Here is a 15,233-nt window from a genome sequence, read left to right as displayed (position 1 = left end):
TGGAAACCACGAGCATGGGCCAGCCAGGGGCTGGTGGGGACCCAAAGGCAGGCTGGCCCGGGGCCAGGATCAGGGCCTCCGATGCCACGTCCCTCCAACAGAGCTGGGCCTCACTGCATGAGGCCCAAGATTCAGGGCCTGAGAGAAACAGAGAGCAAGGTCTCAAACCCACTGATGTTGCCAGCCATTCACCAGGCTGTGCTTTGCTGGCTTTGGTTTTGTGTTTGGACATCAGCAAGGGCTTTAAACCTTCTAGGAAGAGACCTTACTTTGTTTTCATGATGTATTACTTCAGGAAGAGGGCAATCGTTTCACAAGCATTACTAAAGAAAACATATTTTACTTAAAGGAAAATTCCATTACCATTTTGGGATTATCCACAGATGATTTCAAGAGCTCCAAAACAGCAAGATCTACGTTCTTCAACAATTCGGTGTTGATTGTTTCTGAGAACAAGCTGTAAAAATACTGTCCGTGGGAGAAGGTGACGATGCCCCTCTGGGAGGCCCCTGAAGCCGGCATGGACACCACCGCCGCCGTGTCCAGGAGGAGACCCACGAGATGCTCACACTGTGGACACAGGAGAAGATCGATGGCACAGAGACCCCAGGCAGCTGTTAACTCTGACAGTGGAAAACACAGCACCTACGGGGCCTGGTCCTGGGGGCCCTGGTGGTCTAACCTGCAGATGGTTCAGAGCGGCCCCATTTTCTAGGCTTCACTCTGGGTAAGGAACTCTCCCAGAGTTCCAGAAAATCTCACGGCTGAAGCCTTGAGGGGAGAGTCTAGGAAGGACAAGTGGCGTTAGGCGTCCTCTGTTTGCACTGAGTGGACAAAGGGGACCAAGCCTCAGAGAGGCCATGGGAAGCCAGCCCCACAGTTAAAAGCCATAAGGACTCTGGACTTGCCCCCCAGGTCTCTCCCAAATCTGCCATCTGAAGAATCACCGAGGATGGGGGAGGAAGAGGCCACAGGTCAGCTTTACACTCACAAGCGTTCTGTACGGAAACAAACTAGGACAGACCCAAAACCTCAACCTCAGAACGTCGTTCTCTTTTATTAAAAAGAAGAACTTTAGAAAGTCACCTCACGTAAATCAATTAAAGTCCTCATGCAGCTAAGAAATTACCCAACAAATCCCTGCATCCAGAATCGCTTCAAATGAGTTACACGCAACAGCGCTAGGACAGAACCGGGACAGCACTAGGACAGGCACATGGCAGCTTTCCTACCAGTCCTCCATACGCGAAGGCCAACTCCAGAAGCCCACTGGCCAGTCGCCTGCAGCTGGGGTCCAGGGAAGGCAGGCACTGCCCTTCAACTCCAGGTGCGATGCTTTTATAAACCAGGGAAAGCAGCTCTATACCAGGAGAGTGCTGCTGCTCTGTAGACTAAAGCAAAGCCACATTGACTTATCAGCAATGAGGTTGCTTAGAGAAAACACAATCTCCCACCTTCCTTGAGAAAAATCCCTGGTAGCGAATACTGACCACTGCCCTCCAATCGTCGTGGACATCTTCATGCACCCCTGCCTCCTGGCCTCAGATGCACAAGGGCAGTCAGTGCCTAAAGGTCTTCAGAGGCTGCTGGAACTATTCCAGCATCCTTTCCTTTATTTTCAATTCACATTTATAATTCTGTACACTTATTTTCATACTTATGTTCTAGGCAACACTGACATGCCTGGAATAAGTATTTCTCTAATCCCCCACCTTGGCATACTCTGTACATAACGGATGTTTTTTAAAAGACTATGAATAATTAGACTAACAGGACTAATAAGCTAAGAGAAATGGAAACACATGGGGAGCTTACCTGTGATGGCGCTGTCACGTGCAGGAAGCCAGCTCTGTGCAGCTGCTTACAAGCGGACACGACAGAAGCCAGCCTGGCCCTGCTCACATGGGCATCAGGGCAGTACAGGTCAACGGAACAGAGCTCCTCAATGCTGGCCACGCAGGAGACAGAAGGAAAGCCAGGTGAGCGCCGTTCTCCTTATGTCACAAAACACTAAAAACTGGTGTGTCCAGTGGCCTGTGCTGACCCACCTCCCGGCCCTGAGAGCCACAGAGATGAAGCGAATGAGGGCCGGTGAGTGGCGCCTGGACACCTCGGGGCTGAGCACTGGGCAGGTGCAGCCAGCTGCTGGGAGCCCCTCCACCCACCCCCAGGACCAGGGCCCACCTCCGGGCTGGGACTTCCGCCCTGAGGAGCGTCTCCAGCGCGTCGCAGTACGGGGATGGCTTCAGGGCCTTCAGCAGGCCCACGCACACGTCGGGGAGGTGGTCCATCACCCGGACGTCTCCGACATTGAAGCCCACGCTCGAGGGCGCACACAGTGTGGTCACCAGGAGCCTCATGAGGTTTGTGCTGCATGAACCGGTCCCAAGGAGCTGCACAAACACGCCGACCGTGGGTGTCCGTGCCCAGGAGGTGAGGCTCCACCCACCGGGGCAGGGCTGGTGGGGCCTTGGACAGCACCCCCGAGGCTCTGGGGCCGCTGGGTCTCCGCTGCAGACCTTCTGCCACAACTGCGGAAAGTGTGGCCGCAGGCATCCAGCCCTGGTTGAGGGGTGGGCTTGGCATCCATCAAGCACTGAGAATGCACTGACCCCAGGGACCCATGGCTGGGAGGCTCCCAGACACACTAACAGGTACCAACTGAGGCGTGTTTCCTACGGCAGATTCTGGACCAGAGCTTAAAATGCAACAGCCAATAAATGAAATTTAAAATGTGCCTTTCATTCACATAATGAGAATCTAAAGCACATGCAGAGTTGTATTATTTTCAAGAATAGGTAATTCCCAGAGTTCCATCGTAGTGCAGCGGAAACCAACCTGACCAGGAACCATGAGGTTGTGGGTTCAATCCCTGGCCTCGCTCAGTGGGTTAGGGATCTGGCGTTGCCATGAGCTGAGGTGTGGGTAGCAGACGCAGCTCAGATCTGGTGTTGCTGTGGCTCTGGCATAGGTCGATGGCTACAGCTCCAATTAGACCCCTAGCCTGGGAACCGCCATATGCTGTGGGTGCGGCACTAAGAAAAAGAAAAAAAAAGGTAATTCCAATAGCAGCATACAGTCTGAGAAGGCCAGAAACACCAAAGCAGGGGGCGGGCGAGATCCAAGAGCAAGAAGCCAGGGCACGAGCCTACCTTCCAGGCGGCGTCCGTAGAGATGCCAAGCAGCGTGGTACAGAACTCCAGGACACGGACCACGGCTGTGCACTTGCTATAGTTGTATCTTTCTCCCTCCTGCGGGCTGGGTCTCTCACCTGCTGCCCTGGCTCCAAAGCACTTCTCTGCGGCTGAAATATCTTGCAGAGCAATGCTTTCTAAAAAGAAAGCCACCGCTTTCCAGAGGGAAGACTGTGTGTCAGCACCTAGAAAAAATGACATGAAAATATTAACACACGCTTCCTGCTTAGCCCCTAGATTCACGTGAAACCTCTTCTTTAGGGATAGGTATGATATATTTTAAGTCAAAATTGTGCAAGTTTAATGAAGGCTGAATAAAATGGCAGTTATTGCTTGTCACTTCTAAATTAAAACCACCCTAAGAGAATTCAAATTTAGACAGTAAGAACACATCTATGAATGGTTAGGTCTTGCTTCTCAAATACTACTTGTGGGATCATAAATTAATAACGATCTTTCTGAAGGGCAATTTGCCAAATCATACCAAAAGCTTTAAAAAATGTGCACACCTGTGGCAAATGGAAGTTCCTAGGCTAGGGATCGAACTGGAGCTGCAGCTCCCGCCCTATGCCACAGCCACGTGGGATCCAAGCCTCCTCATCTGTGACCTACAGGTTGTGGCAATTTGGGATCCTTAACCCACAGAGCAAGGCCAAGGATCGAACCCACATCCACATGGACACTATGTCAGGTTCTTTAACCCACTAAGCCACAACAGGAACTCCAGAAATTAAAACTTTTTCAATTATTCAAAGCCGTAAGGAAAAATTTTTGGTCAACTTTAAAGCTTGAGAGAAAGTAAACTGTTTTTAATGTCTCCCTCCTCTCAGAGTACATGAATAAAATAGTTTGAAGACCACTTAACTGTGACATAGCCACACAACTTGGGAATATGTGGTCATTCACAGATCAAGCTATATATACTGACATCGCATGTCCAATGTACTTTCTTTCTAAAAAGCATATTACAGTAAAGCATGAATAATCCCGTTAACAAAAAATTATTTATACATGTGTGTAGAAATTGAAAAATTAAAATACATACATATGTTATGTATATATAGAGAGAAAAAGTTTAGAAAAGTAAACACTACTCTGTTATTACAGCGTTTATCACTGGGGAATGCAACTGGGTAGAATGGTTTGTGTATTTCCTATGCTTTTTCCTTATTTTAATTTTCCAAATGAGGATATATGAAATCTCTTAACACATTTAAGATACTGTTTGCAACTGAACAGCCACTACTGCTGTCAATAAAGTTGCACAACTTTTATGACCTCCCCTTCTGAGAATCTCATGCTGGTGTCAGATTTTCTCAGCATAAACCCTGTCCTCCTGGCCCTAGGGCATGTGTACCCAGTACCCACTGCCCTCCAGCCTGGCCCTGCCAGCCTCAAGCTGGAAGGAATGCAACCAGGCGCCTTTCTCTCTGATGCCTGTAACAGAGACCTTGCCTCTGACAGACTGAGGAGGGGACGGCGATCCCTTTGGTCAACGGCCCCCGTGGCTGGAGTGGGGGCCCTTCCTCTAAGCAGTGGAACACGAGCTGAGGGGCACGTCTGTGGTTCAGTTCAGCCGATGCGAGAGGATCCAGGTAAAAGCTCAGAAAACCTCCAAGCGGAGGGCACATCTCTCAGCTGCCCACCAGCTCCTGACGCTCCCTCCCAGGGGCCACGCCTCTCAGGGCTGCCACCCCCACAGGCCACCCAGGTCACAAGGACAGAGCCATCCTCACACACAAACGTTCCACCCTAGCTGCTCTCCTCTGTAAATGACACTGTCACTGCCACACCACAGCAAAAATGCTCAAGAAACAGCAAAATGTAAGGAAAATAAAGACCTGCTACACAGAAACATGGAGTAAGACCACAGATTCTCGTGTCAGGAAGAACTCAGTGTACAACAGGCACAAAAACCTCAAAAGGTTATTTTATGGAAGAGTCATCAAGAACCTGTGAACAGGGAGTTCCTGTTGTGGCTCAGCGCTAACGAACACAACTAGTACCCATGAGGATGTGGGTTTGATCCTTGGCCTCACTCAGTGTGGGTCACAGATCTGGCGTGGACAGGAGCTGCGGTGTAACTCACAGACATGGCTTGGATCTGGCATTGCCTGTGGTGTAGGCTGGCAGCTGCAGCTGATATAACCCCTCGCCTGGAAACTTCCATGTGCCGAGGGTGCAGCCCTTAAAAAAAAAAAAAAAAAAAAAAAACGGAATCCTGTGAACAGGGTGAAAAAACAGCACCGACTTTGGACACGTACCTGCAGCCTCAGACAAGAGTCACAGCCACCCCTGCTGAGAGCCCAAGAAGCAGTGGAACTAAATAAAGGACCCCTGTTCTCGTTTCCACAGCTTTGAGGGGCCAGGGGCCTGTCTACTCTAAATCCCGATGGTTTTCCCCAGATGTGCTGGCTCAGGGAGGCGTGACCCACCTAGGATCTGGGCCGCCTCGAGGGTCCTCGCGCCCAGGAAGGTGTTGTAGCACTCCAGCGCCGCCAGCAGCATGTCCATCCACTGCAGCACCGCACGCAGGCTGAACGGCCCTCGCAGGTGGGAGAGGGTGGGCTGAGCGAGGATGCCAGACGGCCTATCGCAAGTCTCTCCTCCCCCTTCAAATGTGTTTATGAGAAAGGAAATATCTTCTTTCTGGATAACGTCTCTCAGCCACAAGGAAGGGGATTTGTTGCCTTAAAAAAGAGAAGATTAAAATAGAAATACAGGAGTTCCCATTGTGGCGCAGTGGTTAACGAACAGGAACCATGAGGTTGCGGGTTCGGTCCCTGGCCTTGCTCAGTGGGTTAACGATCTGGCGTTGCCGTGAGCTGTGGTGTAGGTTGCAGACGCGGCTCGGATCCCGTGTTGCTGTGGCTCTGGCGTAGGCCGGAGGCTACAGCTCCGATTAGACCCCTAGCCTGGGAAACTCCATATGCCGCGGGAGCGGCCCAAGAAATAGCAAAAAGACAAAAAAATAAAATAGACATACAAATAACTTTCACATAATAAAAATCACTAATCTGGAGTGCCTGTCGTGGCTCAGCAGAAACAAATCCATGAGGACACTGGTTCAATCCCTGGCCTCGCTCAGTGGGTTAAGGGTCCAGCATTCCCATGAGCTGTGGTGTATGTAGGTTGCAAAGAAAAAAAGAAAAAAACATCAAAAATGTATTTTCTATGCTCTGAAATCACTAGTTCTGAAAAGGTTAAGTCATTCTGACTCTAAGTTAGAGAAGTTAGAGCAGAATCCAAAACAATTATGTATTTCTGAAAAGAAGAAGAAATGGGTTTATTATACCAAAAAAACACCTATCACAAGCTATATAAATAAAAGATTAGTACCATGTTTTCAAGGTTTGTTTTAGAAAGAAATATGAAACACTCCATTATTTTTGCAAAGAACAAAGAAAATAAAACTCCAACGAGTAAATGAGAAGACATTTTAATTCTATGCCAAGGGTTAGGTCAGAGCGGCAGAAGAGGATGTGCAGAAATGAAGGACCAGGGAGGACAGGTCCAGAGGAGAACCAGACCCGCTGAGAGCGAGCAGGGCCCATCCCTCTGCCTTTCTGCCCAACCTGCCCCTTTTCACAGCGCCAGCACCCAAAGGCCCCGACACACAGTGCGGACGAACGTGCACGTGTCATTACATCCCACAGGCCTGGGTGTCCACAGCCTGGCCCCAGGGCACGGGGCACTCCTGCGGGACACAGGACCTTTCTAATCAAGGGATGCCTACGCCCATCCCTTAAAAGTCACCAGGCAGAGACCTCACAGGAGGATGCACAAGAGGATAAATCGTAAGGTGGCAGCAGGGCAGGCTTCACCAGTTTAACAAAGACAATTCTGAGAGTTGGAGCTCTAGTTATCTCACTGAAAATACACATAGCCCCCCTGGCAGAAAGCTGAGAGGAGGAGCAGCAGAAATGCCTGGGGTCAGCTGAGCTGATGTCACTAGAAATCATGGGGCTGCAGCCAGCTGTCCTCCCTCTGCAGTGTCTAGGCCTTGATATCCTTTAAAAATAAGAAGCGCCCCAACCTCCACTCCATCCACCCCGCACTGATTCCGCTGTGAGAATGACAACACGTCAAACTAACTCTGTAAACTAAAGCAGTTTATAAATTTATAATATAAAATACTAATAATGCTTCTGAAATGATTCTCTGAATTGAAAATAGAAATATACATTCCTACAATACACATAAAATTACAGTATATACATACTATACACATTTAAATAGTATATGTAATATATAAGATGAATACCATTACAATATATAATACATAATATGTAGTGTATTTAACACAACCTATTCTTTAGTAGAATGCAGAATCCTTCAGAATTATACACAGTAACTTTCACCTCTTCCTCCCTGAAGAAGCCCCACAGTGTCTCTGGCTCACGCTCCTGAAGCACCCCCTGCGCTTACCCAGACGCCCCGCACATCCTGGCCCTGGAGTAGAGCTCAGTGCCCAGAAAGGGGGAGCCAGGGCCTGGGCTGTCCTGCTCCTGGGGCAGAGCTCCCCACTCCTGAGCTACCAGACTCAGGGATGGGCTTACAGGAGGAAAGAGGACAATACATTTATTCCGGAGAAATGTAGAAACTATCTCAACTCTGCAAGCAGTTTAATGGTTTAGTGCAGCAATTACTGAAAAGCATGGTCCATGGCTTTCTTTTAATAGCACAACGGGATCTAAGATCATTCAGACCTAGGAGTCTGGCAATTCCTAATTACATGCTGAAATAAAACAACTGCATTATTTCCTTAACTATTAATAAGATCCCTAAATCTTAACTGAATAGCATGTTAACAAATGCAATGGCCATCCAACTCTTTTATTTCTTCTAAATATGGGACAGAAAAGAAAAAATGTAGTGGAATAAAAAAGATACTGGGAATTCTAAATTTACTTCATTTGTATCATCTAACAACAAAGCATCATTTGTTTTCTTTCCTTCTATAAATCTTTGAGAAAGGTACAGCCATGTTTTATCACCTTTCATACAATCTGGAGTTCCCGTCGTGGCTCAGTGGTTAACAAACCCAGCTAGGATCCATGAGGACAAAGGTTCAATCCCTGAGCTCACTCAATGGGTTAAGGATCTCATGTTGCAGTGAGCTGTGGGTTAGGTCACAGACATAGCTTGGACCCGGCATTGCTGTGGCTGTGGCGTAGGCTAGCGGCTACAACTCTGATTGGACTCCCGCCTGGGAACCACCATATACATGGGGGCAGCCCCAAAAAGATAAAAAAAAAAATTAAATGATCTGCAATGGCTAATGAACACACTTATCTTTTATATTTATTAGGCTACATTTCTCTAAAGAATAGAAAGATCACATTTTAACTAAGTGCCTCGCTAAACTACTGGTAAAAACAAAGCCCATCATTTATAGGACATAAAGATCACCTTACCTGGCAATAACGGAACAAATTTATAAAAGAGTTCTATGGATTTGTGTCGACATTCTGTCTGGGGTCTCCCGCAATGGGCGAACAGCCACAGGACCACATCCGATAAGCACAAGGATGCCGCAGGTGGAAACCCTCTGCAGGAGATAACACGCTGTATTTAACACATGCCCCAGCAGCCCAGAGTCTAAAACCATAAATTTGACTTTGCTACCCTGATACATGTAGAAACCTCATTAAAAGGCATTCAATTTACTTTTTTTCCCTTTTTAGGGCTGCAGCTGCAGCATATGGAAGTTTCCAGGGTAGGAGTCAAATTGGAGCTGGAGATGCCAGCCTACATCACAACCTCAGCAATGCTGGGAGCAGCTTGTGGCAATGCCAGATCCTTAACCCACTAAGTGAGGCCAGGGATCAAACCAGCCAGCATCCTCATGGGTACTAGTCACATTCTTTTTGTTTGTTTGTTTTTTGTTTTTTTAGGGCTGGACCTGAGCCATATGGAGGTTCATAGGCTAGGGGTTGAATCGGAGCTGTAGCTGCCGGCCTACACCACAGCTACAGCCACACCAGATCCAAGCCATGTCTGCGACCTATACCACAGCTCACAGCAACACTGGATCCTTAACCCACTGAATGAGGCCAGGTATTGAACCTGTGTCCTGATGGATGCTAGTCAGGTTCCTTTCAGCTGAGCCACAATAGGAACTCCACTAGTCACATTATTAACCCACTGAGCCACAACAGAAACTTCTGAATTTACTTTTAAGGTATTATCATTAGAATACAATCGGGCAGAGTGGAAATAAATGGCCGGCAGCAACAGCTCCGATTAGACCCCTAGCCTGGAAACCTCTGTATGCCTCGGGTGCGGCCCTAGAAAGACACAAGACAAAAAAAAAAAAAAAAGAAGAAGAGGAATACAATCCAAACATCACAGGGTAAATAGGTCCTAAATGCTGCTAAACCTTTATTTTTAATTGAGGGAAAAATTTAAAAGCATTTCCTAAAAGAACAGCACCAAGTATTGTCATGTTTCCTTTTCAATGCACTTTGAAACAAAAGGTGGTTTAAGACCTAAAGCAGTGCTTCTCAACTGTGGCCCCTGGACCACCTCTATCAGTATTATCTGTAAACTTGGCAGAAAGGCAAATTCTCAGCCGACCCCAAACCTATTGAAGCAGATTCTGAGGGTAGGGCTGAGCCATCTGCGTTTTAACTGGACCTCAAAGTAATTCTGATACTCAAGTTTGAGCAAAAATGACCTAAAGAGATAGATGTTACAAGTTAGTGGCAGGATCTGGAAGAATCAATTTTAAAACTGCAGAGGCCATGGAGAACAGGGAACCCTCCTACACTGTTGGTGGGAATGTAAACTGGCACAACCACTATGGAAAACAGCATGGAGGTACCTCCAAAAACTAAATACAGAACTGCCATATGACCCAGAAATGCTACTCCTGGGCATATATTCAGGACATATATATTCTTTTCATTCAAAAAGATACATGCATCTGTATGTTCACTGCAGCACTATTCACAATACCCAAGACATGGAAACAACCTAAATGTCCATCAACAGATGAATGGATTAAGAAGATGTGGTACACATACACAATGGAATACTATTCAGCCATTAAAGGAGGAAAAAAGGAGGAAATGTCATCTACAGCAACATGGATGTAGCTAGAGACTAAGAGAAGTCAGAAAGAGAAAGCCAAATACCATATGATACAACTCATATCTGGAATCCAATATATGGCACAATGAGCCTTTCCACAGAAAAACTTGTGGACTTGGAGAACAGACTTGTGGCCAAGGGGGAGGGAGTGGGATGGACTGGGAATCTGGGGTTAATAGAGGCAAACTATTGCATTTGGAATAGATAAGCAATGAGATCTTGTTGTATAGCACAGGAAACTATATCTAGTCACTTGTGATGGAGTATGGTGGAGGACAATGTGAGAAAAAAATATATCTATGTGTGTGTGACTAGCTCACTATGCTATACAGTAGAAATTGACAGAACACTGTAAATCAACTATAATGAAAAAATAAAAATCATAAAATAAAAAAAAAAATAGAACTGCAGAGGGAATTTAATGACCAATCCACAAGGCCAAGGCATATGCAGAATGGCAGCAGCCAGCAGACACCAAACACAGGCGGGGCCAAATGATGGCATCCCCCCATCCTGTTGGAGAATGAGACCCTGCTGGGATGGAAATGAGAGAAAAGACTGGAAACCACTGGGCAATAACCCAGCCCTGGTTTCGAGTACTTTCATTTCATAATTCTGCAATTCCTTGTCTGTCAAAATCATACTATTTCAATATTCTGGTTCTTACATTTCAAACTTACTCCATAGCAGTTCATGCATATTTCAGTCAGATAATTCAACATCAAATTTGTATTCAAAAACTGCTGCAGATGCAAACTGTTACCTTTAGAATGGATAAGCAATGAAGTCCTACTGTGCAGCACAGGGAACTAGATCCAGTCTCTTGGGACAGAACATGATGGAAGATAATATGAGAAAAAGCATATGTGTGTGTGTGTGTGTGTGTGTGTGTGTGTGTGTGTCACTTTGCTCTATAGCAGAAATTGGCACATTATAAATCAACTATACTTTAATAACAAATAAAAACAAAAACAGAAAGATGAAAAATTAGTGCTGAGAAAATAAATGTTAGTTACAAAACTAATTTTCAAAATGTATCCACTATCCTATCCAAGATCAACGAGAACTACACTTTGAAGCATTTCAAACAGAAAGCTTTTTAATGACTTTGGAAAACTGACTTCATACTTCCACAAATTCCTCCCAGATTCTCCTTTAACTGCTAATTCATTTTATGGTGGGGGGAAAAAATGGAAAAGGAAGCAACATTACATACCGGGGCCGACGTCGGTTTTTTGCTTTGTTTAAAGAAACGTGCTTCTTCTCAATGATGCGCGCGAGGTGGTCAACAGCATCGCAGCACTGCTGGGCCGTACCTGCTCTCACAGACACCGTTTCCAGAGGGAAAGACAGCTGGTCATCATTAATGAAGAGCATCACAGTCTTACTGGCTAGCTTTTTAATTAAAAAGGTGATTTACAAAAGATAGTATTTTTCATCTCTCAAAATACAAAATTTAAGTAAATGATTGAGTGCATGTCCAAAAACAAAACCCATCTTCAAGGCTGCAGGATAGAGCAGTGCCCAGAAAGCAACACCGGCAACTCAAGTCGGCACAGCACAGCCTCCCGGCCAGGTCTGAGATGGAAGGAGGACTCCACAGCTTACGAGACCCCCAGAGCAGGCCAGAGCACCTCCATTTAATGCTCTTATTTCAGGGGTATAAGTTCCCTGACCTCTCCTTATCATTTAGGTCAAACATACTGTAGCTAAATAAGAGCCACTGTCAGAGTAGAAGAGAAGTACAAGGGTAAAACCATCTACAGGCTTCTAGGGTTATTTTAGAAAAGGGTCTCGCACAACTTATTTGACCTCTGATACCATATCAGGGAAAGTTTTCTTTCTCTGCTTTCTAATATGGCAGTGATTTTTTTTTTATATATAGCATTTTTTTTATTACTCAATTACATTTATAGTTGTACAATGATCATTACAACCACATTTTATAGCATTTTGGCAATGATTTTTAAAAGAGTAAAGTTTCACTTGTGGAGAAAACTCACCCACATGTGATGTGGAGACAAAGCAAATTTAAGCTGTCGATGGCAGGACTCAATTTTAAGTGTTTTTGCTTATTAGTAGAGCTATCAACATGAAGGGTAACAGAGCTCAAGCCATCTGCTAAAAGATGAGATGCATCCCCGCCCCCTCAGCCCCCGTCTGGGTGAGTGGGAGGGAGAGCCATACACCAGCCGTGGCGAGGCCCGCAGCAGAGCCCACAGCACTGCCTGACCCCCAGTGTGCAGCCCATCCAGAGGCCCCCAGCTCAGAGCGCCTGGGCTTCCAGAGAGAAAGTGAGGACCATCATTCATCACTCTCTTAGCCACTCTAGCCTGTTTCTAACACAGTATCTTAAAATTATGTCTTAATTACTGTCCAAATAGCTTTATCACATTCTTCTATCTTTATGAGTTCAGAGACACTGAACTTATGTCAGTGGTTACTGCATCCAGCTTTCTTTACCTTGTGCAATCCTAAGTTTTCACAAACTGTGTCACCATAGTTAACTGGATGCTTCGTTAGACCTTTACAATCAAACGGCCCCACAGGCTGCTGACCAAACAGGGGTCAAGCTGAGTGGCCACCAGGGGGCCATGGGAGGCTTAGCGGGTAGGCCTGGATGCCTCTGGTACAGACTGGGTTTGAGACAGTGGGGGCCCATCTTCCCCTCACCTGTCACCCTACACGTCAGCCATGGAAGAGAAGACAGACAGCTGCCCACGGGGGAATAACCAGCCCCCAGCAGACAGGCTCTCCCAGGCTATGGGCAGGCAGAAAGCACCAATGAGACATACCCAAGGACCTGTCATCTGCGTGGGCCAAGGCCAGACTCTCCACGTACGTAACCAGGGCTTCGAACACGAACTGTTCCACGAGCGCCTCTTCCTCCCTGCAAAATAAAGGGTCCTGAGCCTCAGCTGAGAAAACATAGAAGAGAAATTAGGAGAAAAAGCAATGCTATTAAACAACACATGCCTTAACTCAACTTGTCTTCAAAAATGGCTCCAACGTTCTAAAACATGAAACAACCTAAAATACTTCTCAAAGATGAAAGCTTCCTCAAGAGCAGACCCAAGAGACACAGGTTCTTTTCACAGGCACCTCCCTCCACCTGTGGGTCTGCTCACACCCAAACTCTAAAGCCACAGTTCTGACCACGCTCCACACACCTCATTAAAATCACACATAACAGAAAAGATCTGGTACCACATCCACAGTCTTTTCCAATGAAGGCATTTTAAAAGCTCTCCACCTATCCAAAACTCTAAAAGCTCACCACCACCCATAATCTCTGGGCCTTTTACAAGTGTAGCTGCTGCATGTGGGTCACCTACAGACAGGGAGCCCAGTCATGGGCAGGCCACGGACACAGGCCAGCCTCTCCCTGGAAAATCTGTTCCTCAGTAACACAGGACAGAGAATGACTAAGTACAAAATGCCAGGTGGTCCAGTTGTGTGACCAAGCACAGGGTCACTGCCCCACTTCTGGGAAGGAGCGCTTTCTTGGAACAATGGGAACCACAGCGAGGAACCAGCAGGTGTTAGACTAGGACAAGGACAACAAAGAGTGAGACTGGAAATTGGTGTTTGGCTTAGCAGGAATATTATCCTAATTTTTTTTTTTTTTTGGCCACACCTGCAGTTCCAAGGCCGAGGATCAAACCCGGCACCACTGCAGTGACAAGCCAGATCCTGAACCCAATGAGCTACAAGAGAACTCCTATCCTAATTTAGAAAACAAAAAAAAAACCTCTGAATCCCAGAGGGGGACCTGAGAAGCCTCCCAGGGTTCCACAAGCACCATACGTCTGCCACACTCCCCATCGCACCCCCAGATCTGACAAGAAAATAAAGGAATCAAGGTGTGTGGACAGAGCCATGGAGGCAGCGGGAGCAGGAAAGGCCGTGGAGAAGCGCACTCCACGGTCGGACTGCAGGGCCTGGGGTTGAAATTGGAGGCCCTAGCGAGCCAGGCTGAGTCCAAGAGCTTTTATCTTAGATATGGAAGCCAACCAAAGAGGTGAGCAGAAAAATGACACAACAAAATCACATCCAAAGAAAGCTCTCCAGCACAGTTCATGAGTACACAGGAAGGAAACATCAGAAGCTGTGTCTTTATTCAACGGACGAGCCCTCAGACATGGTTCCCTCCAGCATCTTTTCCCCAGGCCACTTGGAATACGGTCCAGCAAATCAGAGCACCTGAGAAAGGCGGCACAGGGGACAGGAAACCAGGTCTGACAGGACGGGGGAAGGAGTGCCCAGGAGCAAGGGTAGGTGACAGGGCAGGCAAGGGGCTTGCTGATGGGGTTTTCCACGTGGACAGACCCAGAGGAGCGGGACCTAAGCAGCCCCGCCGGAGAAGCTGCCCTCCGGCCCACATTCCGCCTGACCCCGCCAGTGACTTGTGCTCGACCCGCTCCCGACAGCTGAGGCAGGCGCCTGAGGACTGAGGAAACTAAAAGGTTGTGCACAGGCTCAGCGGCAGCTCTCACGGCTGTGCGTTCCCCTCAGCAGTTCTGAAGAGCTCGGCTTTCCAGGACTAACAAGGACCTTATCAATTGAACTCCTTGGACGGAGCTCCTGGAACCTCTCGGGGAAGCTGAAGCCAGTCTCTTGTTCAGCAGTTTCCCAGGATCCTTAACCTGACAGTGAAAACACTGAACCATCCTTACCTGGCCGTGTCTATGCCTAACAGCTACTTTCCAAAATCCAGAGTGTACCGCTTAGCGACCATACACAGGTAACGAAGCAAAAGGCAAAGCAAGGCTAGAAGTAATATTGAAGCCAGGAGAATGATTAACCCAGGAACAGAATATTGATAATGCTCTATTACTAAACCAGGTGGTAAGGATGCAGGAACTCCTTTTATTATATTATTATCCTACGAACTATAAACACTTTAGAGTTTTTCAAATTGAGGTGTAACTGACATATAACATT

At 47.0% G+C, this 15,233-nt stretch overlaps 1 protein-coding gene across 4 annotated transcripts in view; it reads right to left on the bottom strand.

The window, feature by feature from the left end:
• The window catches only part of PRKDC (protein kinase, DNA-activated, catalytic subunit), a 156,423-nt gene that overhangs the window by 87,855 nt on the left and 53,335 nt on the right, over nucleotides 1–15,233 (bottom strand). For all 4 annotated transcript variants that reach the window (XM_047783945.1, XM_047783946.1, XM_047783947.1 and 1 more), the window contains exons 28-36: nucleotides 13,085–13,179; nucleotides 11,506–11,605; nucleotides 8,612–8,745; nucleotides 5,630–5,884; nucleotides 3,153–3,379; nucleotides 2,185–2,393; nucleotides 1,816–1,948; nucleotides 1,233–1,391; nucleotides 364–570 (exon numbers count right to left, since the gene is read on the bottom strand). In XM_047783945.1, the coding sequence (XP_047639901.1) occupies nucleotides 364–570; nucleotides 1,233–1,391; nucleotides 1,816–1,948; nucleotides 2,185–2,393; nucleotides 3,153–3,379; nucleotides 5,630–5,884; nucleotides 8,612–8,745; nucleotides 11,506–11,605; nucleotides 13,085–13,179 (1,519 nt within the window). The remainder of the gene's footprint in view (nucleotides 1–363; nucleotides 571–1,232; nucleotides 1,392–1,815; nucleotides 1,949–2,184; nucleotides 2,394–3,152; nucleotides 3,380–5,629; nucleotides 5,885–8,611; nucleotides 8,746–11,505; nucleotides 11,606–13,084; nucleotides 13,180–15,233) is intronic.

Source organism: Phacochoerus africanus, chromosome 6 (genome assembly GCF_016906955.1).
Source record: "Phacochoerus africanus isolate WHEZ1 chromosome 6, ROS_Pafr_v1, whole genome shotgun sequence".
Classification (NCBI taxonomy): Eukaryota; Metazoa; Chordata; class Mammalia; order Artiodactyla; family Suidae; genus Phacochoerus; species Phacochoerus africanus.
This window is presented reverse-complemented; position numbering and strand designations above follow the sequence as displayed.